The sequence below is a fragment of the Drosophila yakuba genome, chromosome 3R (genome assembly GCF_016746365.2).
Source record: "Drosophila yakuba strain Tai18E2 chromosome 3R, Prin_Dyak_Tai18E2_2.1, whole genome shotgun sequence".
Lineage (NCBI taxonomy): Eukaryota > Metazoa > Arthropoda > Insecta > Diptera > Drosophilidae > Drosophila > Drosophila yakuba.
In genome coordinates, this window is record NC_052530.2 from 29,178,585 (window position 1) to 29,206,419 (window position 27,835).

At 46.1% G+C, this 27,835-nt stretch overlaps 7 protein-coding genes across 17 annotated transcripts; 4 read left to right on the top strand and 3 right to left on the bottom strand.

Annotated features, from left to right (window-relative positions):
• Positions 1–57: 57 nt before the first annotated feature.
• On the bottom strand, positions 58–1,564 carry LOC6538910 (26S proteasome regulatory subunit 8). Its single transcript, XM_002099378.3, has 2 exons — positions 1,204–1,564; positions 58–1,152 (listed from the first exon to the last, which is right to left on the bottom strand). The coding sequence occupies exons 1-2, from the start codon at positions 1,355–1,357 to the stop codon at positions 101–103; spliced, it is 1,206 nt and encodes a 401-aa protein (XP_002099414.1). The 5' UTR covers positions 1,358–1,564; the 3' UTR covers positions 58–100.
• Positions 1,565–2,021: 457 nt separating this feature from the next.
• On the bottom strand, positions 2,022–5,426 carry LOC6538911 (sodium-independent sulfate anion transporter). 2 transcript variants are annotated; one of them, XM_002099379.4, is made up of 4 exons: positions 4,000–5,414; positions 3,190–3,492; positions 2,975–3,120; positions 2,022–2,794 (listed from the first exon to the last, which is right to left on the bottom strand). In XM_002099379.4, the coding sequence occupies exons 1-4, from the start codon at positions 5,129–5,131 to the stop codon at positions 2,459–2,461; spliced, it is 1,917 nt and encodes a 638-aa protein (XP_002099415.1). In that variant the 5' UTR covers positions 5,132–5,414; the 3' UTR covers positions 2,022–2,458. The 2 variants fall into 2 exon arrangements, with proteins under 2 accessions (XP_002099415.1, XP_039232378.1); XM_039376444.2 differs by lacking the exon at positions 2,975–3,120 and having other exon boundaries at positions 4,000–5,426.
• Positions 5,427–11,306: 5,880 nt separating this feature from the next.
• Positions 11,307–19,962, bottom strand: LOC6538912 (phosphoribosyl pyrophosphate synthase-associated protein 2). 9 transcript variants are annotated; one of them, XM_015193622.2, is made up of 8 exons: positions 19,853–19,962; positions 13,721–13,957; positions 13,371–13,659; positions 13,149–13,315; positions 12,468–12,524; positions 12,041–12,185; positions 11,822–11,968; positions 11,307–11,766 (listed from the first exon to the last, which is right to left on the bottom strand). In XM_015193622.2, exons 2-8 carry the CDS (start codon positions 13,915–13,917, stop codon positions 11,608–11,610), a joined length of 1,161 nt encoding a protein of 386 aa, XP_015049108.1. In that variant the 5' UTR covers positions 13,918–13,957; positions 19,853–19,962; the 3' UTR covers positions 11,307–11,607. The 9 variants fall into 9 exon arrangements, with proteins under 9 accessions (XP_015049108.1, XP_002099416.1, XP_015049104.1 ...); XM_002099380.3 differs by having other exon boundaries at positions 19,633–19,899; XM_015193618.2 differs by lacking the exon at positions 19,853–19,962 and adding an exon at positions 18,540–18,679.
• On the top strand, positions 14,218–18,511 carry LOC6538913 (cytosolic carboxypeptidase 6). Of its 2 annotated transcripts, none has more exons than XM_002099381.4 (5): positions 14,218–15,515; positions 15,709–16,274; positions 16,328–16,702; positions 16,759–17,074; positions 17,136–18,511. In XM_002099381.4, the coding sequence occupies exons 1-5, from the start codon at positions 15,455–15,457 to the stop codon at positions 17,729–17,731; spliced, it is 1,914 nt and encodes a 637-aa protein (XP_002099417.1). In that variant the 5' UTR covers positions 14,218–15,454; the 3' UTR covers positions 17,732–18,511. The 2 variants fall into 2 exon arrangements, with proteins under 2 accessions (XP_002099417.1, XP_015049113.1); XM_015193627.3 differs by having other exon boundaries at positions 14,218–14,712; positions 17,136–18,510.
• Positions 19,963–21,283: 1,321 nt separating the features above from the next.
• On the top strand, positions 21,284–23,172 carry LOC6538914 (prolyl 4-hydroxylase subunit alpha-2). The gene is made up of 7 exons (XM_002099382.4): positions 21,284–21,498; positions 21,559–21,852; positions 21,903–22,102; positions 22,156–22,703; positions 22,756–22,812; positions 22,872–23,013; positions 23,071–23,172. Exons 1-7 carry the CDS (start codon positions 21,329–21,331, stop codon positions 23,103–23,105), a joined length of 1,446 nt encoding a protein of 481 aa, XP_002099418.3. The 5' UTR covers positions 21,284–21,328; the 3' UTR covers positions 23,106–23,172.
• Positions 23,173–23,261: 89 nt separating this feature from the next.
• On the top strand, positions 23,262–25,277 carry LOC6538915 (prolyl 4-hydroxylase subunit alpha-1). The gene is made up of 7 exons (XM_002099383.4): positions 23,262–23,478; positions 23,560–23,711; positions 23,770–23,920; positions 23,982–24,175; positions 24,234–24,856; positions 24,909–25,077; positions 25,132–25,277. The coding sequence occupies exons 1-7, from the start codon at positions 23,279–23,281 to the stop codon at positions 25,206–25,208; spliced, it is 1,566 nt and encodes a 521-aa protein (XP_002099419.2). The 5' UTR covers positions 23,262–23,278; the 3' UTR covers positions 25,209–25,277.
• A 78-nt stretch (positions 25,278–25,355) lies between these two features.
• On the top strand, positions 25,356–27,405 carry LOC6538916 (prolyl 4-hydroxylase subunit alpha-2). The gene is made up of 7 exons (XM_002099384.4): positions 25,356–25,604; positions 25,653–25,804; positions 25,858–26,008; positions 26,064–26,257; positions 26,313–26,959; positions 27,019–27,187; positions 27,244–27,405. Exons 1-7 carry the CDS (start codon positions 25,405–25,407, stop codon positions 27,345–27,347), a joined length of 1,617 nt encoding a protein of 538 aa, XP_002099420.2. The 5' UTR covers positions 25,356–25,404; the 3' UTR covers positions 27,348–27,405.
• The last annotated feature ends 430 nt before the right edge of the window (positions 27,406–27,835 follow it).

A 27,835-nucleotide genomic window follows, 5' to 3' on the forward strand; every position in this document is an offset into this window, starting at 1 on the left:
CTCTTTTCTCACGCTCTTGTCCTTTTCTTACTAAAATATATTATATATACTCGTATGTTCAGTCTGATAATGGAGCTTTAATATATTTTAGAATTATACCCTATTTCCAGAACTTTTTGATGGACATGTTCTTCTCGGAGTCCTTCATCATCACTTTGGACACGGCCATTTCAAAGTCTTCCTGGGTGACATGAACTCGTCTTTCCCTCAAGGCATACATTCCAGCCTCGGTGCAAACACCCTTGACCTCCGCACCAGAGGCCCCGGGCATTTGTTCCGCGATCTTGCGAAGATTGATGCCCCTTGTGAGGTTCATCTTGCGAGAATGTATCTTTAGGATATCCAGTCTGGCCTCCTCGTTCGGTGGCGGAAACTCGATCTTGCGGTCAATGCGACCGGGACGCAGTAAAGCCTGATCCAAGACATCGATGCGATTGGTGGCCATGATCACCTTGATGTTTTTGGTGGCCTCGAAGCCGTCCAGTTGGTTCAGCAGCTCCAGCATGGTTCGCTGGACCTCTGAATCACCAGTTCCAGTTTCCATTCGCGCGGAACCAATAGAATCAATTTCGTCCATGAAAATGATGGAGGGAGCGTGTTCCCTGGCCATTACAAAGAGCTCCCTCACCATTCTCGAGCCCTCGCCGATGAATTTCTGCACCAGTTCAGATCCGGAAACCCGTATGAATGTGCACTCCGTGTGATGGGCTACAGCTCGAGCCAGGAGGGTTTTCCCAGTTCCAGGAGGTCCGTAGAGCAGCACTCCCTTCGGCTGGGCAATGCCCAAGGCATCAAATAGTTCCGGATGCTTTACAGGCAGCTCAATCACCTCCTTGATCTCCTGGATCTGCTTGTCCAAGCCACCCACCATTTCGTAGGTGGAGTCGGGAACCTTTTCCACCAACATTAGGGATACCAATGGGTCCACCTTGTTGGGCAGAATTTTGTGCAGAGTGTAGCTCTCGTTTCGCAGGGCCACTCGGCTGTTGGGAGTCACATCCTTGATATTGATGGCCTTGTCCACATCCACCACGTACTTGCCTTCGGGATGAACCTTCACCAGTACCTTATTCTTGTCCATGGGCTTCACAACCTCGGCAATGTAGCTGCCCTGCTCCTGGAGCAACTGCAGCTCCTCCCGCAGCAAGCGAACTACGGATAAGGAGGATCTCACTAAGGATATATTCGTTTTCAGGACCTTACCCTTGGAGTTGAGTTCATTTCTTTGAGCCTGCAAACGGAGCAAGTTCTTAAAGCGCTCGTTCACAGTAAACTGCAGCTCTGATATTTTTTGAGTGAAGTAAGAATGGAAACCTGGACCTTCTCCGCCCTCTGGGATTCCCACATCGATGTTCATCTGGTCAAATTTTTATAATGATTTGTTCGGAAAAAAACCAAAGTAGCTCCGCCAGTTACCCTGCTAAAATGCAAAATATTATTATTTCTTTCCGTGTATCGCGCTCTGCAAAATCCCGAGCTGTTGATAAAATTTTGTTTATTTTTTTGAACGAACTGAAGCGGGTGATGAGACAACAGTTTTCACACAGTGCTGGGAAATATTTGACAAGTTAGGGATGGAAACTTGATTTCACAGTCAAACGAAATGGGTTCTTAAACAGACTAAGAATTTAAACATAAACGTTTTTACTGTGATCACATACTAAAAATTATGTTTTATCATAGGTGTCAAACATATTCCATCAATCTTATCTTGATTGCTTTGTTTCTGGTCAAGCCAATAAATTTACTGCCCACACAAAGCGGCCAATTGAATCACAGCATGTCTAAGATTAACGTCAGCCAGAAATCGTGATAGTGATTAGATATTCAATATATATATATATGTATAAAGGTAGGCAATCCGGAATTTACAAAATAGACGTACCTGCATTTCTAGCCATAAATCTTTTATTATCGACCACTTTACAGCGAGGAGTTGGTAACAACGTATAATGCACCATTAGAGTGATTTATTTTCACTTTCCTCAGCCACACAAAATGAAACTCATAACGCCACTTAATTATTTTATATTTACTTGATTTATTAAAGTACTTATGCTAAAACTCTTCGTTATCTACCCGAAAATAATACTATGTTCAGCGGCAAAATCGCGGGTGGGAGGAGAGCCCAGACTCTGGAATTCACAGCGTTTCGCTAGAGGCCAAATAAATAATATTGTGCAGAAATCTGCGAAGATTGCCACATCTTAAATGCTAATTAAGGTGAGCTGGGCTAGCCGTGGATTGGTAATGGTACCTTCAACTAAGGCGATGAGCGTGGGCAGCCAACATCTAGATTTAGTCGCTGGCCTCGGCGGCAAGACTAAGCTAGTACTAGGTCTAGGACAGAGACTGAGACAGTTGCTGAGACTGGCTACCAACTAGACTTAGGCTAAGACTATCGCATGACGAGGTTGCTGCGTTGATCCCCCTTTGGACTTGGACTTCTGTGGATCCCTCAGATTGGCGGCGACTTCTCCGCCAGCTTGGCGTGCAGCGTGCTGATGTCGTAGATGACCACCAGATCCTTGTTGAGTCCCTCGAAGACCTGCGCCACTCGCGGCTGCAGGTTGTAGAAGAACAGGGGCTGCTCCCGCAGCTTGAAGTCCATCACCATGGTGGATATCACCTTGGCGGCCGTGAAGTCCGCTCCATAGATGTGGGTGCAATCGATGACCACCGGCAGCGTGGACTTCTGGCCCTGCTTGTTGATCACCTTGCGCACAAACTCCATCGAGGGGAAGATCAGGCAGCGATCTGGGGTGAGCATCAGGTACTTCAGGCCAGTGGTTGTCTATAAAGAGAAGGAGGCTTATGAGTATACTAGTATGATATACCTGCAGTATGATCAGTTAACATGACTGGGATGAAGTAACTTGTACTGGCATTTCAAATGATAAGATTCTGTAGCATACTTTTAGCCACTGAAGCTATTCTAGCTATAGAACGAGTTACTTCGGATGGGATGACTCACCGCCAGCGTTTCGATGCTCAGCTTTGGCCTGGCTGCCTGGTAGAGGATGAAGACCACATTGATGCCGATGCCCACGAGGATGCCCAGTTGCAGGGGCAGAACCAGACAGGCAAAGAAGGCGCCCAGGCCGGGAATGAGATCGGTTTCTATGGCAGGAACCAAGCAAATGTATGGTAACCAAATTCTATATGTGCTTAACCTTTTTTTTTACTCACTTTTACTGTGCCACATGGGCTTGATCACTCGGTACTGGACCATGAAAATAACCGCCGCAATGATAATGGAGGCCAGAGCCGCCTTGGGAATGTAGTAGAAGCAGGGCGTGAGGTAGAGCAGGGCGATGATCACGATCACACTGGTGTACAGGTTGGACAGCTGGGTCCTCACTCCACTGGCATTGAGGATGGCTCCCCTGGCGATGCCGCCATTGCTCCGCAGACCCTGGACAAAGGAGTTGGCCACGTTGCACACTCCAGAGGCAATCAGCTCCTGCGTGGCATCCGTGGGCTTGCCATCAGCTAAAGGAAAAAACCACACAGGATATATATTATTATTCCAGTTGAATAAAATACAAAAGCGAAACTATATGTTCTTCCCCAAGGAATAAGGAAACTAACGAAGTGACGCAGACTTGCATGACGAAACACCCAGTTTGCAGTAGAGATCACAAGCTAAATGAATATATCAATTATGATACATTTTAATTGCAAAAGTGTGACTGTCATTACAATCTATTAAGTATAATCTTTAAGATCTGAACTAATAAATTATAATTTTCCTTAAGCAGGCACCCCAATTTAGAATCAATTAAAGGGCAATTTGAAGCACGTGAATTGTGCAAACGTGTAAATCAAATTAATTTTTGACCACACGCTCGGAGGGCTATAACTAAAAACCCGTTGCTTTCGTCAATCCGCTTTTAATGAAAACCAATTACCGATGATTCATTTCCTACTCGAATTTTTAAGATTCTCAAACTTGTCGGGGAAGATCGAGATCAACCAACAAATAAGCGGGTAACTCACCGAAAGCCTGAACAACGGCCATAGTTTCCAGAAGAGCGATCAGAGGAACCACAATGAGACCAGATCCCAGGGTGCTGACCATGTCCCAGAAGCTCTGGCCCTCCTGCAGGACCTCTCCTGTGGTTTCGTTGACCACGGCATCCATGTGGAAGGGCGGTGGCTGGAAGGAGGGCAGCCCCTTGGGCACGAAGCCAACTGTCTTCACGAGATTCTCCTTTCCGTTGACAAAGAACCAGTAGCCCAGGCCAGCAGTTCCACAGACCAGCAGGGCATTGCGGGCAGTTCCAATGGTCCAGAAAATGCCGGTCAGCAGCTTTTGGGTGGTGGTCTTCCCCTCCTTGGGACCCAAGCTACAACTGGCCAGGGCTCGCAGGCTCAAGAGCAGAGTGATGCAGACGATGCCCAAGATGAAGTCCGGCCAGCTGATGTTGTGTATATCGTTCACAATGCTGATCCACACTTGCAGGAAGGTGTTGCCGCTGGTCTTGATGCCCAGGAAGTCCTTCATCTGGGAGCTGAAGATGATCAAGGACACGGCACTCGTGAATCCTGCTCCCACGGGACCCGAAACGAAATCGATCAGGAATCCCAGCCGGAACACGCCCATCAGGATCTCAATGAGTCCCGTGAGGAAGGTGAGCAGCGTGGCCATCTGCCAACTGCCTCCAGCAATTTGAAAGGAGAGCAGCGCCGATATGGCCGTAGGTCCTATGGGCACATCCTTGCTGGACCCAATGAATATGTATATGAAGCAGCCCAGGAAGCAGGCGTACAGGCCGTACTGCAGATCCAGTCCAGCTATGCCGGCATAGGCCAAGGCCTGGGGAATCACCGTCAGGGCCACCGAAATGCCCGCCACTATGTCGCCGAAAATGTAATCCTTTTTGTACTGGGGCAGCCACACCAGGATGGGGAATCGCTTGTACAGCGTCTTCTTCCTGAAGATGTTGGACCAGAGGCTGGAGCAGCAGCTCTGAGTGCCCTCCAGGCAGCTCTCCTTGGGACCCTGCTCCTCCTGCACAATGCAGTCGCGCGAGGTGTGGTACAGGGTGTTGGTGGGTATGTCCAAGGACACCTCGGATCCGCCATTGAAGCCACTGTTCGTGTGACCGCTGTCAGCTCTTTGGCTCATATTGTCAAGCTGCTATTTAAACTGTATATAAACTGTAAACTTGTGGGATTTGTGCTTTCTCGTGTGGGACTTGGTTTCCTTATTTTCTAGGGCTTCATGGCACTCTCACTCGAACGGCGAACACACTCTCCGGGTAACCGATACCCTGATCTGATCTAATCTGATACCAAAGACGGAAGACCAAACACCGAAGACCGAAAACCGAAGCGAAACGAACCGATCGCGGGGCCATCCACTGCGGGAATGATTTGGAGCCGCGGAAAGAGCAGCACTAACAACCGCCCGCCTGCTGGGACCCGATTATATAGTAAATAGGCATCGCTCGCGAATCGCTGGCCGCTGGCAGCGCATTCGAGACTATCCGCCGGCTTTCGTTATGCTATCTGCACCCCCCCCTCTCTCTATCCTCCGCATCTCTCGGGAGCTCACAATTCTCCATCTCCATCTCCCGCTCTCGATCGAAACCGGCTCTCTGTCTCCGTCTGCGTCTCCAGTGATCCCCAGCTCGGATCTGGGCTTTTCATCTTCGCGACCACGTCGTGTGGCAGCGCAAAGAAATGGAAATGACGCAGTCCATCGGCTGGCCACCGAGTGGGAGGAACATGGCACAGGCCCAGTTCCTATGGGTAAGACCACACCTGGTGGGCGGATGCCACTGGTACTCCAACTATTGATCGTGTGCATAATATATGGAAAAACTGTCATCAAGCTTATATATATGCTTACTTGTCATGAAATAACATCGCAGGAATATTCTGATGTGTTTCCTAATTTCACGTTTCATTAAAGAAATTCGCTTTTATCTGTAACTTTCTTACCCTGTTAATTGTGATTTCAATCTTTATTTTCGCATTGAAATGTAATTTAATTAGGAAATTTCCCACAGTGGTAGCGCAGTTATCTACAGCCAATTTGCTCCGTTATCTTATTAGGCTTCTTGAGCAATTAACCATTTATTATATGTAATTACAGGGTAGCTGCACGACTTTAACTTATCATACAGGAATTTCTATATCAATGAAAGCCAGTTAAATCATTATTTTAGTAACTGTTTGTGTAGTTGGAGGTAATCCTTGGATGGAAGCTATTGAAAATAATATTTTGATACTAAATCTAAGTCTCAATGAAATCGTTTTCTCTAAAAATCGAAATATTAATTTTTCTCCTGCGTAGTAGTAAATAATTTACAAGTGGAGGGTATTTCCCAGTCACCTTCCCTTCAAGATCGGAAAATCAACGACTTTTGCTGTGAATTTTCCGCACGTGCTGACACCGAGCATGGGAATCACAATCGAATGCAACATTAGAAACCAAGAAATGTGCTTTGTTGCATGCTAATTGATCGGATTTTCACACCCTGGATTTCTGGTTAACCGATGGAGGCCACGATTAAAAGGTTTTTGCTCTGCCCAGATCTTCCCACGGGATTTGCGAGTTAAGCAAATAAATCGAATGAATATTAATGGAAAATGGTAATGCTGCAGCACTCGTCGTGAATGAGTTATGGTCGAAGCCACAATAGAGTTTGCAAATTCTACGCTGTTTTATAATTTCGCCGCCAGAAAGGTGGCCCATATTATAAGCTCCTACATCTTTATGGCCCCCACAATCGCGTGCTACTGACGTCTATCGTTTGTCGACACGGGAAATCAATCAGCCGCTAAAAACGCTGCGCATATAAATCAGATTGAAGAGTGCGCTCCGTAAATCAAGTATACGGCCGAGATAATGGCCGCAATCCGCCGGACTCGAGAGTTCCACTCCGTCCCGCGTAGTCGAGATGTTAACTTTTTTGGCATCACATCGAACCGGTTAGCCCGTCAATCTGTCCATCAGCTGTGATCGCGTAATTCATTTAGTAATTACAAGTGCAACGTGGATAGTTGAAAGCCCCTTGAAAGAGCTTTGTTTCCGGACTGGTTTTATCAGTCTGGCTCTTCTGGTTTCGTCGCCATTTGCATGCAAAGAGTTTTTCTGCAGAATCCGAAACTTGGGGATTTCAAAGGTGGGGATTTTTTATCGGGGTTTTCCTCGACGACACGCACTGGCTGCATGCCACCTGCTGTCTGTGTGGTTTTGGGTCTGGGTCACTCTGGAAGCCCTCCGAAATTGATGCTTTAGGCCTGGCCGGCTATTAATCACATTACCAGTCACTTCCAAGCACGGTCTTTTTCCCAAATGGCTAACACGCGTCTGGCAAATGATCGATGGCGCAGAATCAAATACGAATAAGTATAAGCTGCGATCCAAGCGGATTGATGAAAATCAAATATCGTGGGTATGAAGGCCGAAGGTTGAATGCCCTTCTCCTGGGATTTCCACGGGGAAAACCTTCTTCACCTTCTCTTTTCTCTGTCAGGTTCCGTTCTCCTTTTAAAAACCATTACACAGTGAGGGGAAAAATAATAGTACCACACATGTATGTTTTATTTATTCGGTCTTAGTTCCAAAGTAATTGAAATCTGATCTATTTTACACAATATTTTGCTGCGTCATTGCCAAGATGATTCGCGTAATATCATTCAAAATTAAGTAACAAGCTGTTGGGCTTCAGTTATTAACAATAAATTAATTCAGAAGTGGGCTATTAAGAGGAGATGAATTGTAATGAAGTGACAGAGGCTATCCGTCAAATTGAGAACTTAATGAGTATATATTACTCCAGTCCAAGCAAAAAGAAAGCGAACTCTGTAACTTACTAGACTTGATGGCACAGATATTTGTGTGGTATTGAGTTATTGTTTTGACCACAATTGTACATCGATCTCCGTAACAATTGATCTCCGGTCGATCGACATTGCTGGGATACTTTGGCGGCACTCGTATGAATATTTATAGGTCGCTGACTTGTTTAGGAGACTGGATGGCGATTATGTGTCGCAGTTGGACATGTAACACTTGTGCGGTCAATTTGCATTACTCATACGCAGCGTAAACCCCATGGAATTAGACAACAATTAAATGTACGTAGCTGGACCCCGCCAGCAATTCAATTATAATTTTTGAGTATACTTAATTTGCCTTTGGCTTTAATTCAGTTGGCGTGCGAATAATTGTGTGTGCATTTATCGTTGAGATGTCTACCGCTTGTTTTCTCTTCCATCATCTCGAAAAGCAACTAGATTTGGAAACTTGAGGCGTCTTCTTGAGTCTTTGGAGCGCATAAATCTTGTGTGCGCGTGGGCGGCCTACTTAGGTGAGATTATTTAAATATATACATACCAGTATATATGTACATATGTATTTTGGCGGCCCTTGAGCATGGCCAGATTTCGGCAGTTATCTGGCCAGTAAAGTCTCAAGGTGTGCGGCTATTTTGATAAGGGGAAATCATCTCTCCTTGGGGTCACATGCCGGAAAGGCTTGTCCATTTGTATGCACTGCTCATGTCCCACAATCAAGCATGGACAGCACGTAGAGTAACTGTATTCGTACACCGAGAAAAACGGACTCTAAACTACTTAAAGCACACATATAATTCATTTATATGCCAACGCTACTTTGTAAGGGTATGCTGATTTTAATTTGCTACTGGTTTAATAAGCACGTCGCTTGTGGCGAACATAAACCTTTTTAAATACTAGCCTTAATGTTAATAAAAATGTCGGGAATAAATTAAACACTTGAATAGGGTGCTTTTTTCTCTCTGCAGCGCTATCTTTGTATCTGAAACTGCATTGGCAGGCGGGTAAACAAAGTTAAAGTTAAGCTCAAACAATTGCAATGAATGACAATTGCCGCTCAAATAAAACTGTTAACTGTGCATTCAGTTAATTGTATAAGATCCCCCAGCATTACGCAAGGCGATCATTCACCACCTGCCCCGCCCCCTGAACGCCATCCCCCCGCACCCCCCGTGCAGCGCACTGCATTGGGGCGTGTAAAGTACCCGCTGTAAGGCTTCACGTGACTCAAACCCGTCGATCGGGTAACCAAATTCATGACCAGCCTGAATTTACGATGCAGTTTGAGGTCAGCCTGCAATCTTCTGAAGAGTTTCAGCCGACGGAAGCTGGCGAAAACCATGTCACGGACCCGGTTGGATGACGGCCAAAGATGGGGGGATTATCCTCGCCAGCAGGAATCCCCGCCAGAACGAGTTGCTTCCAGCTGCTCACGTGATCCGAACCGCTTTGATCCGGTGAGACATCTGGGGAGTGGGAAGAAAAGACGCAGCCAGTTTTTTATTTCACGGCATTACTGGCAGTGGCATCAAAACTGAATTAATTTGGTCACATGACCGAGCCAGAAGAAAACAAAATGTAGATATACTATATATATGTATATATACACAGAAATGAAGCACACAAACATCTGGCAGTCGTATATTTTTATCCGTAACACACACTCATCAGGGGTACTCAAATGTGTTGGGGAAAGTGGCTGAATGGCAAATCAATATGGGCATTGTCGAAGCTCGAAGAATGTCAATAAACCAATAATATTTGCAGCAACATTATTTGCAGAATTGCACTTGATTGCGATAAGAAATATTTGACTGTGAGCTTTGTGCTGTGAGCACATCATGTGAATGGAAATCAAATGAATGGAAAAACCAAGATTATCACTTCAGCAGAACTGAAGCCTGAAACCTGCTACATTTACATAAGTAAATAGATACATAATTAAGTAAGCTGTATGTTTATTCCACGTGATTTCTGAGATTTCTGATTTCTAAATAAATGGGTAGAGTTACCCCAACGGGCGCTGCTTAAATGTAAAGCATATTCAAATCATCGAAGTGGTCATTTCGAAAGGCCAGGTCGTGTGACTAGTTTGCGGCTTTGTTCAAACTGATTCGTTCTGCCAGACAAAACGCAAATCATCGGAATATTTGCCAGATATCACATCCCCCGCGGCCAATAATCATAATCATAATGGGTGTTTCACCCACTCGGGTGCACGGGAGCGTACAAAGCAGATTATGGCCATTATATATTTCAGTTAATTGACAGGTGCTAACCACTGGGCCAATCAATTTATGGGCCCAAAGTGTCGTGCTAATGTTTTGCCAACAAGCAAATTAACAAATCAATTTCGGAGTGATAAACAAAAAGTCAAGCAGTGGAACAAAAGCGGAAACAACAAACAGAGTCAACAGTTGTCGGGCCCAAAACAATTGACATTGCAATTGGAATGCTGCGATGGAAATGATAAAACAAATTAGCCGACGGGCACTATTAAAGGTAAAGTGCTGTGATGGCCCATTAATGTGCCAGGCTAGGTGGCCCCCTACGACTTCACGGAAGTCGGTTCAATGCACGCCAAAGCCAAAGCAAAGCAAACAGGGCTAACATGGCGTATGCGCAATGCGGCTGCTTCACGTGACTCGCGGTACTGGTGTTTGGTGTTTGGACTCTGGGCTCTGGGAATTCGGTTGGGAACGAGATACCCCTTCGATGTGCACTCTATTCAATTCAAATCCAACAGGTGCCCGAGCACAGAGATTTGTGGGATTAGCTGGGGCGCTGTATTTTACGGTGTTTTTGTTTCTATTCCGCTGGCGATAAAAAAGCAGCAAGTGTCACGCTGAAGAGCGGCGCGCAATTTCTGTTTGGTTTTGTGGCGCGCAAACAGCGCGGAGTTTATCGCACTTGGCCTAGGCAGAGACCTCGCAAATATGCGCCATTGGGCTGGCCCAAATATTGGGTTTGTGCGTCCAATGCGATTCCATCCGATCTCGTCACTGCTGGAACTGGAACCGCATTCTTCAGTCATCCATCCGTCCGGCGTTTAGCAATGCAAATTCACCGACAACGAGAGACCCTAAGATGGGGTATGACATATCTGATGGTTGATTTATGGACCATGATTTATGCATGAACCACCTGCCGCGGCTTGATTCTCCGGGTTTTTTGTCACGACCAACTGCGCGGAGATGCGATGCACTATCTTATCGCCGCTGCCTGCACTCGTTTCCGTAACAATCCGTAATTCTGTAAATATTTGCCAAATAACAGCGACGAAGACATCTGTCTGCTGCTTTATTTGTTGGGCAGGCAGAATGCAAAGCGGCTGCAATCGCCCTGCAGATTATTGCCGTCTACGAAGATTTATGACATGGATTGGGCTACCCAATTATAAGGTTGCCACTCGATGAGTACCATAAATTTCGACTGGCGTCAAGTGCCCGTTGACGTCTTTATGATTTTATGATGCCCCAAACTTTCCAGAGTTGTGTACAATTGGCTTTTATTTGGACAAAGTTGTGGGATCTCTGACTTAAGAACTAGACGGAAGTGGTTAGCCGTAGATGAACGCACAACATGTAGGACAGTGTGGAGTATATGTGAGGCCTAAAAGTGTGCTACATTATCTGGGATATCAATCAATTTTATTTGAGCATACGTGCGCTGGGCGCACGTTGAATTGATGTCTAAAAGCGATAAACAAACGAAAAACTACCCAAAACGGGTCGGTTCCAACACTATTTGTGTGACTTGTGAGTGGTTGTATGAGTGGGTGTGTGGGTGGGCCTAGTCCTCCAGCGTTACGTTGCGGAACAGATAGGACATGGACTCCTTGTTGTGGATGCGGCGAATGGCCTCAGCGATCAGAATGGAGATGTCGATCGTCTTGATCTTATGGCACTGCAGCTTTTGGATCTCGTGTGGAATGGTATTGGTTACAACGATCTGTCGAGTGGGATATTTAATAATATTACAAGGCAAAATCAACGCCGAGACCTACCTCATCGATGGGCGACTCATCCAGCTGACGCGGTGCATCCGAGCTAAGCAGACCATGCGTGGCCAGCACGTATATCTTGCAGGCACCGTTCTCCTTCAGCATCTCAGCGGCGGCCACGAAGGCCTGCACATCGTCGATCAGGTCATCCTGATTAAAAGAAATACGTTTAGAGAAAGGCACTTCTGAGAAAGCCTTGGGACGCAGATCCCGAGTACTCACCACCATGATGGCGATGCGTCCACTGACGTCTCCCACAATGGTCAGCGGTGGCTTGACCTTGACAATGTGCTCCGGAACACCCACCGACACCGAGGTGGTTCGCTGGCGGGCGCTGCTGGTTGGGGCGTGTTGTGGAGTAGAGTTTCTAGTGGTTAGTGTGGGGCAGTATCACGTGGTTTGCAGTTCGTGTGGTGCAATGTGGTGCATTGTGGTACATTGTGGTACATTGTGGGTTGGTTTTTGTCGAGGTGGTGGTGCATTGCATTGTTTGGTCGAATCGCATTCGTATTCGAAACCAAAAAAGAAAAGAATCATGAGGGTGGGTTGGGAGTTGGTGGAGTGGCATGGTTTTGGGGGAAAAATACAAATGACAGTCGGTTAAAGAATATAATTAAACTGAAATTAAACAATAGTTAAAAATACGAACCTAGGCGTCGCTGGTAAGCACATTTCAACTGAATTTCCTAATAAATTGCTATACGCACTGCATAACACAAATAAAGAGAAATTTCGATTGTTTTTCTGATTGCTGGATTTTAAATTTGGACAAGAGAACTGCTCCATATGCCCACCAATAAGTGTCGAGGATTTAGTGGCATACGCGGAGCGTTAAATTAAAACAATAACAATTCCAAAACGCAAAAGAAGAAAACAATTCAAAGCGGTTTAATATGATCTAGCATGTAGTTCAAAAATCTACTAAAAGTGTCTGCCTTGGCTGTGAAGTACGAACAGAAGCCACTGACAGAAGCTCAAAATGTATGACATTGCAAGGGTGCTTTTGTGAGAACGTGCATTAAAAAACAAATTTATTCAAAAAGAATGCGAGGCTTCAATGCTTAAGAACTAAATTGATTGTTACAAATTTATAAAAGAGTGGATGGTTTGAAATACGACGAACAGAAACTAGTGCCGAGTGAAATTATATTAATTCGAGGTGAGTCGCGCTTCAGTGGCAGAGTAAAGCTTCAGTAACACGAAAACTAACCAGAAAGCTAAGAGCAAATTATAATAAATCAGCTAACAAATCAAACAGGAACCTCGCAACGAAATAACTTAAACTAGGAAGGTTCAAGGCCACTGACAAGACGGAGGAGATGCAACTCACCTGGTCGGTGGAGGGGAGTAGCGACCGTCGACCTCATCGGCATCCGTTTCCTTCTGTTCGCCATGGATGACGGCCAGGCCAAGACGCAGTCGCTCGGCATAGGAGTTGGCCTTCTTGGCCACGCCTGGGTTGCGAGCTACAATCACCGAGTTGCGATAGTCAGGAATCTAGAAGTAATATCACATTTAGTTTCAATCCTCGCTTGGATGGCAGACTACCCACGCTCTCCTGAATGTATTGGAGCAGAAAGGGCGACGCCCTCAGATTGTCCACGGGTATGTCGAAGAAGCCCTGGATTTCCTTCTGGTGCAGATCCATGGTGATGATGTGCGTAAGGCCAGAGGTGCACATCATCTTGGCCAGCAGCTTGGACACAATGCAGCCGCGCTTGCGCATCTTGCACTGCTTGGAATAGGGCAAGTATGGAATCACTCCCACGATCGAGCGAGCCGAGGAAGTCTTGCAGGCGTAGGCCATGATCAGCAGCTCCATGATGTTGTTGTTGGCATCCCTTTGGGGTGACGATAAGATATAGTTAACATACAGATGAATGTCAGCAGTAAACTACTTACTTAGTGCCCGTTTGGATGATGTAGATGTCCTTGCCTCGAACGGAATCACTGATCTCCACAATGGTCTCCCTGTTGGACTTGTGGAACACGGAGCAGCCCCCGTTCTTGATGCCCATACGCTCGGCCACCATGTTGGCCAGATCCGGATGCGAGTTGCCATTGATGATGACAATGTCCGAGGTGGAGGTGTTGTCCATGTCGCTCCTGCAACGCTTTGGTGGCCGTACGCTGCCTAATCTGCAGGGAGTTCAAGGGATTAGTACGGCTTAATGTCAAAGTGCGCACAACAAAACCATAACGAAACAAAAAACTTGGGTTAGGGAAGAGCTACCTGCGTTTGGACATGCTGCCTTGTCTTTTTGGGGTTATGGCTTAAGCTAATGGGGTGTTGCGGGGTTCATTCGGTGGCATAATCGTTAAAGTAACACACACGCAGTCGTTGCGGCTCCCACGTTGCGATGTACGACTAGCGACGTATCGATTAGCCCCAGTGAACTGAATAGCCCTCGGCTTTGGCCTGAACGCAATTAGTCCTGCCACTCCTCTCGGTTGCCCAGTTCTGGAAACTGCTCTCCGGCTGCGGAGAATGGCAAAACCACAGGCGAACCGAAGCACCTAGCCGGAAACTACTGCGAATTATCGACCAAACAGAAAGGCGACACACGTGAGTGACGTGGCAACGTCAAAGTGCCAACATGCGAATCACGGTTCCGCAATCCGCACGGTTGGAATCCGAATTCCAAAGCAGTCGTCTGTGCGGAGGAAGCGGCGAGGAGCGACCAGGAGCTGCCCGGGATTAGCAGATAGAGATCGACCTCCAGCGCCCAGACTTCGCACGCGACTTCACCGTCTTGGGTGAACGCTCCACTCGAGAAAAGTGAAAGGCCAGGAGGCGTTGGCTAATTGAATTTCTATTTTTGATCCTGCCCAAGGAGCGGAGCCCCCAAGAAAAGGGGCGTGGATGGGTTGAGGCGGCGGAATGGGCGACTCAGGTAAGCGAAATGGTCATAGATGCCCGCGATAGGAACGTTCGGGGAATCCCCCAGCAAATCAATCGAAAATACACTACAGTTTATGGAGATGTGATTAGAAAAACATACCAGTGAAATATGTGAATTAATAACTATCAAGAATTATAGCCACCAGAAATAGGGAATATTGATGTTAACCTCATTGTAATACTCTCTATACGTAATATATATTTAAAATCCATTCCGCATCTCGAGCAGAGAGTACAACACCCACGGTTAGGGTATAAATGAAGCTATTTAAAGACCTTTCAAGCCTCGAGACATTCACCTCCGGCTTTCAACTCGGGATTGCTTTGGTTTTCGCTTGAGTTTGGGGTTTGGGGCTTGGGGGCCGACGCAACCGCGAGGCGACTATTCAATTTTAGACATTTGACGACTTGAGTTGCTCGAGGCTCAAGCCAAAAGGCGTTGGCAGGTGCAGCGATTGCAATGGAAACTTGCGGCACGCATATGTGGCACAAGGAAAGGTACGGCGGGATGAGGATGCCTTGATTCAAAGATAGCAGCCGGGTGGCATCAGAAGGAGGAGGAGGAGAAGGAGGAGAAGGAGGAGGCCCATTGGGCCAAGAAAGTTATGACAGGCCGGGCAGAGGCCAAAGCCTCGAGGGATTAGGGCCACTGCACTTCACGCGGCTTGGCTTGGTTGCATTAGAAGAACCTAGATTTTCGCCAGAGAAAGACGCATCCGCGGAACAGAGTCATCATGTTGGGAATAGCCTGCGATCCGCTCCAGCATACGAGCATGTACGAGCGCGGATCAGATGGTACTAAAACTGATATGACACACGCATCTTTAGCAGATTAGAAACTAAGTAATAGTCAATGTCTATGTAGGGCAGAGTCTATGTACGCAGATCAAGATTAGGTTTTTGTTCCTAACAACCAGTTTCTAGGTTTAATTCAGAAGTCCTTGGGCACAATTCATAAAGTTTTCATTTAATGGACATTCTCTCACAGATAGCGAAGACAGCGATGGAGAAGGCGGTTTGGGCAACGTTTCCCGCGTTATCATCCGTCCGCCGGGTCAAAGTGGCAAAGCCAAGCGAGGTCACCTCTGCTTTGATGCGGCCTTCGAAACGGGAAACCTGGGAAAAGCGGAGCTGGTGGGCGAGTTCGAGTACGATTTGTTCCTCAGACCGGACACATGTAATCCGCGCTTTCGCTTCTGGTTTAACTTCACCGTGGACAACGTGAAGCAGGATCAGCGAGTGCTCTTCCACATTGTGAACATCAGCAAGAGCAGGAATCTCTTCTCCTCGGGACTGACGCCCCTGGTCAAGAGTTCCAGTCGACCCAAGTGGCAGAGGCTGTCCAAGCGGCAGGTGTTCTTCTACCGATCGGCCATGCACCAGGGTCACTACGTCCTGAGCTTCGCCTTCATCTTCGACAAGGAGGAGGATGTGTACCAGTTCGCCTTGGCCTGGCCTTATAGCTATTCGCGTTTGCAGTCCTATTTGAATGTGATTGATGCCCGGCAAGGATCGGATAAGCGGTTCACCCGCTGTGTGCTTGTCAAGTCGCTGGTGAGTCATCTGAATGTCCTGTTTTAAACTCTAGCTAAGACTTTCGTTCTAAGCAAAATCGCAATGTGGACCTGCTGACCATCGACCATGTGACAGCCAAACAGCGCTCCACCAACCGCTTGGATCGCAGCTTCATCCGGGTGATTGTAGTCCTCTGCAGGACGCACTCCAGCGAGGCTCCAGCTTCCCATGTGTGCCAGGGTCTCATCGAGTTTCTCGTTGGAAATCATTCCATCGCCGCCGTCTTGCGGGATAACTTTGTCTTCAAAATCGTGCCCATGGTGAATCCGGATGGCGTGTTTCTGGGCAACAATCGCTGCAATCTGATGGGGCAGGACATGAATCGCAACTGGCACATAGGATCCGAGTTCACGCAGCCGGAATTGCACGCGGTGAAGGGCATGCTGAAGGAGTTGGATAATTCCGATGTGAGCAGAAAGTTCGAAACTGATTTAATAGGCATTACATAAATGTATCGTTTCAGACCTATCAGATAGACTTTGTCATCGATCTGCACGCGAATAGCAGCATGCACGGCTGCTTCATCTACGGGAACACCTACGAGGATGTCTACAGGTATGAGCGGCACCTGGTATTCCCGCGGCTCTTCGCCAACAACGCCCAGGACTACGTGGCGGATCACACGATGTTCAATGCGGACGAACGCAAGGCGGGCAGCATGCGGAGATTCAGCTGCGAGAGACTCAGTGACACGGTGAATGCCTACACATTGGAGGTCTCCATGGCCGGTCACTACCTCAAGGATGGCAAGACCATCTCCCTGTACAACGAAGATGGCTGTGAGTATATCCCTGCTAGCTAAGTTCATCGAGTTCCCAACAAGCTAGTATCTCCCTGCAGATTACCGCGTGGGCAGGAATCTGGCCAGGACTCTGCTGCAGTACTACCGCTTCATCAACATCCTGCCCATGCCGATTGTGACCGAGGTCAGGAGCAAAAGGCGGGGGCGAAACCGCCACGCCCACCACTCCCGATCCCGCTCGAAAACCCGCTACGAGGTGAAGCCACGCCCAAAGACGCCCCGTTGCCACGCCCCTATTGCCTACACCAACCTAAGCATATGCTACGATTCGGGCGGCGGCGGCGGATCCTCGGACGAGGGCGGATTCTCGCCCGTGCGTCCCTTGGCCCCTGGAAGCAGTTGCTTCAGTGGCTATCGAAACTACCGGCGCGCTGCCACAGCAAGTTGCTCCGCACACCCCGGCCACGATCACTACTCCCCCTTCGCACTGGGAGCCCTGAAAACGGGCAGCGACCACGGCGGAGCAGTGGGTGGCTCCAAGGGCTCCAAGCGGTCAGCAGCGGTCACCATCGAGGTGCCCCTGCCTGTGAATGTGCCGCCCAAACCATATCTGTCCATCATCGACTTGAATCAACTGACCAGGGGAAGCCTCAAGCTAAAGTCCAACAGCTTCGACGCCGCGGACAGGAGATAGGATTGGTGATATGGCGTGGATCAGGGTGACCTTGGACGTTAGGAATCCGAAGGAAGTGAGCAGTTGTTTTAGGTATAATCAAGATCAAGTCTTTTCTACGCTTCTTGCTTGTTTTTCTAAATAAAAGGTTGAAACTATGAATTCAAAAATATTCAGCTTTTACTCTTAATTATTTTCGATGTTTTAATAAATAACAGAGAATGAATATTCAGCTGTTTTATCAAGGAAGTAATGCTGAAACAAGTAGTTCAATTGTTTCTGATAACTTTGCTTTAGAATGCTTTAGAAGCATCCTCATAGAACTAGGATTTCTATGGATATAACTCCCATCATAATGGGTGACTCCACCCCTTTCTCTTTCGTCCTTGTTCTAAACAAACAGTTATGCGAGCACTTTCCACTCGGAAGAGCGAAGGGCAACAAGTCGCGCAATTGAGTGGCTTTTCGAGTGGGTTGGCTTATCGCCCCAGCACTGCATTGTTGTTGTTTGGTGCTCTTAATTTGGCTCGCAACCAGAAAGTACAAAATAAAAGGCAGTTCACTCAATTGGCGACATGTGAGCTTTTATCACACCATCTAGATGCGGTTATTTACAGTAATTCACGGCGAACAAAGAACAGTAGCAACTCAGTAAGTGTAAATTTCACTCGCAGCGCACGTGAGTGTGGGTAAAATGGCCCTAAACATCGCTCATCAGTAATTAGACGGATTAGCTGTCACTTTTATCTTATCTTTTATCAAACACGATATTGCTATAACCTCTCAGGGATATGGAAATGCAGTGCATGTACAGACTACTCTCACTCACGCAGGAAAACACGCGCGAAAAGTGTTGATAAGAGCACAACTCGCGGACGACTGATTAACGTTTTCAATTAACACGGAATTGGATCCGGACTAAAAATGAAATCAATAAAAAAAGGCAGACAGGCGGCGCTTTCTTACACTTCTTTTTCGTATAAATAAAAGCGAATGACTGTGGACACAGTGGAGCGCAAAAGCGAGGGCTGCGCGGCGTTGCCAGATCGCTGGAGTGAGGTAATGGTGGTGGCCAACAGCTGTTGCCGTTTTGAGTGGAATCCAGCGAGAAACTGAACAAATTACAAGCATGTCTATGTTTTTTAGACATTTATTGGCCAATTAGGTTTTTTATTATGTCTTAATAGTTGAATCTTTTTACATATCATTATGTTTTATGTCAGTGGAGGCGTTAAAAAGTGAGCATTGGAACATGCGGAGCACAACAAAGCGCAAATGAGAGTTTGTCTTACTCTCTTAGCATTTCGAGAGAGAGAATTACTAAAAAACAATAACCGATTTAACCAAACAAATGTGTTTTAATAATAACAATTATTTAGATTCTTATTTAAATTTAAATCCTAAAAATATATTAATAATGCCTGTAAGCAAATATGATTTAATAATTTTGTTAACCAAACCAAACGAATGAATTTTGTGCAGTGTACCACTCTCTTTAGCGCGACAGAGAGAGCGTTGCCACGGAAAGAGGAGAGCAAAACAAAGACGGAGAGGCAAACGGCGATGAAGTAACAAAAACGAGAACGCAATAACAACAACGAAAGCGGGCTAAAAATAAAATGCAAACACAAATTCCAGTACAAAAGAAGTAAAAAGCAAAAGGAGGTGGGGATTTTGCTCTTATTAGCACCAACACGCAATTGATAAAATTTGGTTAGACAAACAGAACATGTAATTGAAAACCTGGCTATAATCTTCGCGGGCACTGGAATAGGAATAGAACAGGGAAAACGGATTAGAACAGGGAAAATGTGATAAAGGGTGGGAGGAACACACGCAAACAGCGGGACACTAATTAAATTATACATGGAACACACAGAAATCATAGAAAAAGCGAGAAAATAGCCGCTTTAAAGTTTTACTTGTTCCGCTGCAGCAGCATGTTGACTCTTCGAAGATTTAACTTTATGAACTCGACGTTTATTGATTTATATTCAAGTTTTCTCTTCTTTCTTTCCTAGATCTATATCCTTTTTTTTAAAAGTGTTAACCGGCGATAGAAAGTAGGTTTTTCGTGCAGGCAGACACAACCGCACACTGGCCAAGTATATTAGCTATTTATAATTGTTATTTAATAATTACTCTTTTTTGCACGACACCGCTTTACTTTATTCGCACTCTTCCGAAAACTCAGCCAAAAACTGGAACAAAATCCTCGCAATTTATTCGAACAGCTGATGAATCGATGACTTCGTATATCGATTGTCAACTGTGAGATTAGGGATGGCCTCACGAGCAGTTCGATTGTGAGAAATCACTTTATTCAAAATATGCGCTTAAAAAATATAATTACGTTTTATCAACTTAAATACGTAAAGTAATGCAAATATCAGCTTTTGATAGTTTTAACCTGTTAGGTTAACTATCCTTTGTGGATTTTCATGTGTCTCTTGAGACTAGAAGACTGGTTAAAGCTGGATGAGCAGTGGGAACAGTGGAAGGGTCGCTCTCCAGTGTGGGTTAACAGGTGCCGATTTAGAGTGGACCGCTTTCCGAAGCATTTTGTGCAGTGGGAACACTGGAAGCGTCGTTCTTCTGTGTGGGTTTGTAGGTGCTCCTCAAGGAGCTCTTTTGTTAGGTAGGTTTCCAGACAATTATTGCACTTAAGGGGCTTTTCCTCCTTAAGCTGATTTAGTTCAGTAAAGGAACTCGCAGTTTTGGGGCTCTTATTGCGATGCTTCTCTGTGGTTCTGTTTTTTATCTCTTTATCGTCTGACAGGTGGTCAACATCTGTGTTTGTTGTTTTCAGGTCCGACAGAGAAACCTGTTCCCCGAATAACTCTGCTTTCAGATGCTCTTTCTTTTTCCCGCGCCGCTTCCTATTTTGAGAATTGGTTTTCAACCAATTGAAGAACTGATGGCTCTGCTCGTGCATTTGCTTTATCTCAAAGGCATTTCGCGCATCTATTTGGCAGTTAGTGCAAATGTATTCAGGAAATCTGTCCCCTTTCTCAACGTTGTAGCCGGTGCACTCGTAGATCATGAAGGCGATGAAAAGTCCTTGAGGTCCTTCAAATATGTTAGTGAGGCTTCTTTTTTCGAAACGAGCCAAGCAGACCCAAGCAGACCCGACTACGACGTCATCGTGATGAAAATAAATACTAATTAAGGCTGATGTCTACTATATAACGATAACAGTAAAACGGGTAAACAAAAACAAACTCATATGGTTTGATTTTATCCTGGAAATCAGAGATGTGCAAAGAACTGCAACTTTTGCCATAGTACCCCGCCTAGTGGCAGCACTGCTTGGGTGGAAAACTCCGCTTACTCCAATTCTAGGGGGTGGATGTGCTTGCTAAGTAAAATACACTGTGACAAAAATTAGCAGCTTACTGTTTTATTTTCGGGTAAATCTTGTAAGAAGGTCAAAACATGATTAATTTCAAGTGTAAGTATGTTGAATCAAAGGTAGCACCCAATATTATAGATTTGATTTGCCGCATTATAAAGAGGCAACCATTTAGTCACGGATATTTAGCTGCGCCGAATGCATTACATTTCGGACTAGGTGTTCTTCCTCTTGAGTATCAGTTCACCCCGACACACAACCTCGTCATGACTGTGTCACTTTGGCCCGTGATTCCACTTCTGATCCTTGGCTGCTTCAGTTTGAAGACCTTAGATGAGAGGCGAGTGGGGGAAATGCTGAACTTGGAGCGCGATCTCCTGCAGAATTTGCGCGACTATGCCGAAAAGCTGGAGGAGAAGATCAGCCTCATAAACAAGTGCGTTTGAAAACCTTTCCAATTCGTACCAATTGAGTAGTATACTTACATGGTGCCTAGTTATTTGGAAGATTACATAGACGATGTAGAAGAGGCCAATAAGGATCCGGAAAAGTACCTCGCGAATCCCCTGAATTCCTTCCGCTTGATCAGACACATGCACCAGGATTGGGTCGGCTGGCAAATCTACATGGAGGATCCGGTGGCACCCGATGCGGTGGAGAAGCTGGAGCGCCTGCTGCCTCATCTTCCGCACAAGGAAGCCTTCAGGAAGGCAGCCAGGGATGTGCATAGCTTGACGCAGTTCTACGGCTACGAACCCGCCGATTTGGTGGCCAAAAATGAACGAAACAGGTGGGAAGGGTATTTTCGTGATTTAACTTTTACAAACTTATGTCCACCAGTTCCCTGCATCTGTCTCCTTTGGACTGCTATCACTTGGGACTGCAGCTCTACGAGGGGCAGGACTATCTGGGTGCAGCCAAGTGGCTCCAGGTGGCTGCCCACAACTACACCCTCTCGCGGCACCGAGAATTATGTGATCTTCTGGGCGCACCACGCTGGCAGGTCTATCGGGATCTGGGCAGGACCCTACATAAACTGAGTGAGATTCTCCTACTTCTGGATACCCATTATCAACACAATTTTCTTTGGCAGATCGAGAGTCCGCTTATGACGCCTACGAATCAGCACTTCGTTTGATTTCCCAGAACGTGCATCTCATGAAGGAGGCGGGTCAGATGGAGCTCTTCAGCCTGCGGGATCCCATGCAACCCATACTAGATCCTGAGCCAACACCCACTGTTCTGGAAAGATACTGTCGAGGCGAAGTTCCGCCACCTCAGAGTCGTCTGACTTGCGAGCTTAATGACTGGGTGCATCCGTTCCTAGTCTACGCACCCTTTAGAATTGAGGATCTCCAACGGGACCCATTCATTATCCTTTATCCAGGAGGCATCTACGAACAGGAAATCAGGCATGTGGAGAACGCCTACGAACAGTGTCCACCCAATGATCGCTTTGAGCTTAAGGAAGGAATTACTGGGTGTTCCATCTCCGAAGGATATAGTCGTGTGCTGCAGCGCATCAATGAGCGGGTTTTGGACATGGCAGGAGTGGAGAAGACTTGGGAGACATCCTTCATAGTCGAGTACGCACAGTTGACTCCTTTTGAGCCGTTCCAGCTGTTCAGAAACTCCACAAAGGTAGGAAAATGGAAAAGCATAAGCCTCTCTCTACTTTCCTCTCTGATTTCAGTTTCCAAAGCTAAACCTTAAGAATTTTGAGGATGTGGAGGCCAAAGTGATAATATTCGTGAGTGGTTTACATATCTATGTATCTCCCGATCCTTCACTTGTCCATCCATGTTTCAGCTGAAGGATGTGACTTTGGGCGGGGCTTTTACCATGTCAAACGATATCCTTGTTCAACCCAAGAGGGGCAACGTGTTAATAACCTTTGAGAATAAGGAGCAATCCACCACCATTTGTCCCATCATCGAGGGCACTGGATTAGGTATGTACGATAGATTCATATCCACTATAAATTAATAATTCTGATCTCACTTTTCAGTCATGATCAAGTTTATTATGAAAAAGGACAAGTAGCACCACCTGGAGTTCTTTATATCATAACCAAAGACATACAATAAATTTTACTACTACACTTTTCAAATGAGAATGGTTATACCTTAATGTCATTATCCACGCTTAATGGTAAATCAGCCTCAGTTGGATCTTTTTACTGCCATTTCCCAATCGACCAGTTTAGTATCTAAATAATGCTGTTGGACAAGTTACACATTTTTTTACTATGGCTTATGTTTTGGAAAGCTGAAGGCACATTGAATTGGGAGGGCCGTAAAGAGTTTCTAGTTACAGAATCAGCGAAAATGGATTTAATGCAGTTGGACGGCGAACTAATCGACAGTCTAATGAACTACGCTGAGAAAATTGAACAGAAGGTTTCCAAACTAAAGAGGTTAGATATGCATCTGTATCCATAAGGATCTCACTACAATTCTAGTGTAATTATTTTCCCTAATGAAATTCTCTATCACAGACTTGCTCAGGAGTTAAGGCAGCCTTTGGAGGCTGCGAAGGGCAGAGAAGAGGAGTACCTGGGCAATCCCCTCCACAGCTTTCCACTCATTCGACACATGCACCAGGATTGGCAGTACCTGGAGGAGTTCATGCAGAAACCAGTGGGCGAAGGTGACTCAAGGAACCCAAATACGAGCATCTCTCTTTAAAATTATTTCTCCAACTGCAGAGGAAATCGATTTCTTAAGAAGAAAGTTACCTGAATTGCCCTGGCAGGCAGACACCGAGGAAGCCGCCGTCTCCATCTTTCGAGTGGTGGAAACCTATGGCATGATGCCCTGGGAAATGGCCAACGGACTCATCGACAACGTTCGCTTCAAGTGAGTTAGTGAATATAGTATCCCTTGCATCTCACTATATAGTTTGTCTACCAATCATTAGCTCCACAATGTCAGCTCTGGATTGTTTCGAAGTCGCGAAGTTGTACTTCAAGTGGGGCTACTTCAAGCAGGCACTGCAGTGGATAAGTATCAGCAAAACGCGGATGAAAGAGGAGTATTCCGGAGTGTACGAGGTGCTGGGAATGACTGGCCAGGATATGGCACTGCTGCAGGCTCGCTGTTTGGTGGAACTGGGTTGGTGTAGATTTCTAATTAAATGTATTAAAAAGCTTATTACATTTTCGTATTCCAGACCTAATAGATGTAGCCCGCGAGGTGCTGCTGAAGCAGCCTGATCTCGCAGAGAATGCGACTAACTTGCTGTACCTATTCGTGGCCAATCCTTTCGAGGCTGTAGATAGTTCGCCCAAGTTAGGTGAAGACTACAAAAGACTCTGCCGCTCCTCGTTCTCTCCGAGGCCTTCAAAACTCCTCTGTCGCTACAACAGCGACACGTCGCCCTTCCTGATCTTGGCTCCCTTCAAAATGGAGGAGATCTCCCTGGAGCCCTATATAGTGGTGTACCATGACATCCTGCCGGACAAGGATATGCAGCAGCTAATAGCCTTGGCGGAGCCACGTTTAAGACCCACAGAAGTCTTTGAAGAGGATAAGAGTGAGGCAAGGACCAGTGACCGCTCAGCTCTCGGAACTTTTCTTCCGTTCAAGGACATGAATCCATCAGGTGGACCACTTTTGGATCGGTTGACGCAGAGGATGCGCGATATCACTGGAATACAAATCCGCCATGAAAATACCTTTAATATTATCAAATACGGGTTTGGATCTCAGTACGCTACCAACTTTGACTTCTTCAACGGGACCAACTCGGAAATGGAAGGATACGGTGATCGGATGGCCACAGTTCTTTTTTATGTGCGTTTTCTTATACAACAAGTCCTTGGAAATTTACGTGTCTCTATTTCAGCTAAATGATGCTCCGAATGGAGGTGCCACTGTCTTCCCGCGCATAGATGTTAAAGTTACCGCGGAACGGGGAAAAGTTCTCTTCTGGCACAATCTGAATGGCGAAACCCACGATGTGGAGCCCAACACTTTGCACGCCGCTTGTCCCGTCTTTCAAGGCTCCAAGTGGGGTAAGCTATTGAAATTTGACAACTTGGCTGGATAATAATATAGTTTTGTTCCAGTAATGGCAGCCTGGATACACGAGTATGATCAGATGTTCATACAACCCATGTACCGTGAGGGAAAGATGAAGCACTAAAACATGATAAATATTATTTTTGAAACTTTAAATAAAAACCCTATATATCTTTTTTTTAGGGGAAGTATATTCGTTGCTCTAAGAATTATTCACACCTTAACTAAGCGTGAAACATATCGAATTGAAAGTCTAGTGCTGAACAGCATTTTCAAGCCGACTAGACAGCTTTTAGAAGTTCAAGAAATGATCGCAGGAAATGATGAGCTCTGTTACAAACAATATTATAGTTTCTATAATTTTTGGTCTGAGCTGGATAGCTGAGGGCAGCGGAGATCGCATAAACTATGTAACCTCAGCGGAGGAGAAGATGAACCTGCTGCAAAAAGATAGAGAACTCATCATTGTGCTCGACAGTTACGCAACTGAGCTGAATGATAAAATCATCATGCTGAAAAGGTGATTTAGATATCATTAGATTACAGCTTAATAAGTTTTATATTTTAGAATAGTTAAAGAGCTGAAAGAGCCCTTAGAAAAGGCTAAGAATAGGGAGGAGGAGTACTTGTCGCATCCCATAAACAGGCTATCACTCATGCGCCAGATGCACGAGGATTGGGAACCGCTGGAGGAGCTCTTGAAGCAGCCAGTGGGACAAGGTAAGATCTCTTTCCATTTTACACCTCATTTCAATATCTCAAAACCATATTAGAGAAACTGGCAGTAATCGAGAAAACGCGAGAGGAGCTCCCAGTGGAAAGCGATCTGGTTGAGGCCAATCAAGCCCTGTTTCGCATAGTACACACATATGACTTGGAGCCCAAGGATGTGTCCACAGGACTGGTTGATGGAGTTCAATACAGGTGAGTGCCTTTAGCAAATACCTCCGAGTCCCTTAAAGTATTACCTATCTAATAGTGGTAAGATGTCTGCTGGTGATTGCTTCACCATGGGAACGTTCTCCTTCAAGGCGGGTAGCTACCCAATAGCATCCAAGTGGCTGAGTGCAGCCGAGGATTTGCTGGTGGATCAGCCACGTAGATACCATGAAGTGATCGGGGTCACCAAGGCGGATGTTACATTGCTGCTTGCTCGCTCTCTCATAGCCAGTGGTGGGAATATCCTGCATCCTCTAGGAACTCCAATCTGTAGATGAATCTTTTGCAGGCAATGTATCCATCGCACGGGAAATGCTGATCCGGGATTCCATGTTTGGTCAAGCTGGCAATGCACTTGTTCTCCACTTTCTGAGGAACACGCCACAGCCAAGTATCGACTTGGAGTCCTGTGAACCGGGAGAATCCTTTAATCAGCTTTGTCGATCCGTGAGCAGGAGACATGCGAGTGAATCCAAGCCCTCGAGGCTTCACTGTCGCTACAATGCCACTACTACGCCCTTCTTGAGATTGGCTCCCCTTCGAATGGAGGAACTTTCGCTGGATCCCTATGTGGTTCTTTATCACAATGTGCTAAGTGATCCTGAGATCGAGAAGCTGCAGCTGATGAGTGAGCCATTTCTGGAGCGTGCGAAGGTGTTTCGTGTGGAAAAGGGCTCTGATGAAATAGGTGCCAGTAGAGCCGCTGATGGCGCGTGGCTTCCACACCAAGAAACAGAGCCTGAAGATCTGGAGGTCCTGAACCGCATTGGGCGCAGAATCGGAGACATTACGGGTCTAAGTACTCGCAGTGGAAGGCAAATGCAGCTCCTAAAGTACGGCTTTGGTGGCCATTTCACGCCGCACTTCGACTATTTTGACTCTAAAACTTTATATTTGGAGAAGGTGGGCGATCGCATCGCCACGGTTCTCTTCTATGTAAGTGTGAGCGGAGATTCTTAGGTATTTGGTCGAAAAGCAAGCCTTTTATTCAACAGCTTAACAACGTTGAACATGGTGGAGCCACAGTTTTTCCCAGCATAAATCTGGCTGTGCCAACCCAAAAAGGTTCGGCATTGTTCTGGCACAATCTGGATGGACAGTCCTACGACTATGATACGCGCACTTTTCACGGCGCCTGTCCTCTGATATCTGGCACTAAGTTGGGTGAGTTTAGAAGTATTATGACTACAAGCTTTCCTGGTAATTATTCAATTCTGCAGTAATGACACGCTGGATTTATGAATTGGATCAAATGCTCCTTATGCCCGCAGTACTTCCTCCTCGCAGTCGCAACTTCAGCAGATCACTTCGCAATCAAAACTAGTTTTAGAACTAACATTTCATTATTTAATGAATTTATTTCCCTCTTTATTAGCTGCTAATTCATCTTTCTTTATTAGTTGATTACCCCACCATATCACAGTAGTTTTCCTCGCAATTTCCACTCCATACCTTGAACTTCAATCTGGAATCGCTTTCTTGGCCGGCATTGGTCATCAGCTCAGTGCACCATTAAGTGGGCAATTAAATTCAATTAGCCGCAGCTTTCCACCTCTCCCAGCAAAACTTCCCTGTGGTTCTGGCTGCCATTTATCACGCCTGGCTGAAGGTCCTCCTCCTTTTTGGGTTCAAGTCACCCAGTCACCCAGCCACTCTCCTCAAGAGTTCTGTGCAAGTTTGCACTTCGATTTCGATTGGCGCTGCTAATAATTTTCCGGATTTATTGTTTGCTCGCATCCTGTTTGCTTGGCCCTCAGAAGGAAAGTTTTCCAATTCCAAATCCATTGCCTTGCCGACTTGGATTTCAATTAA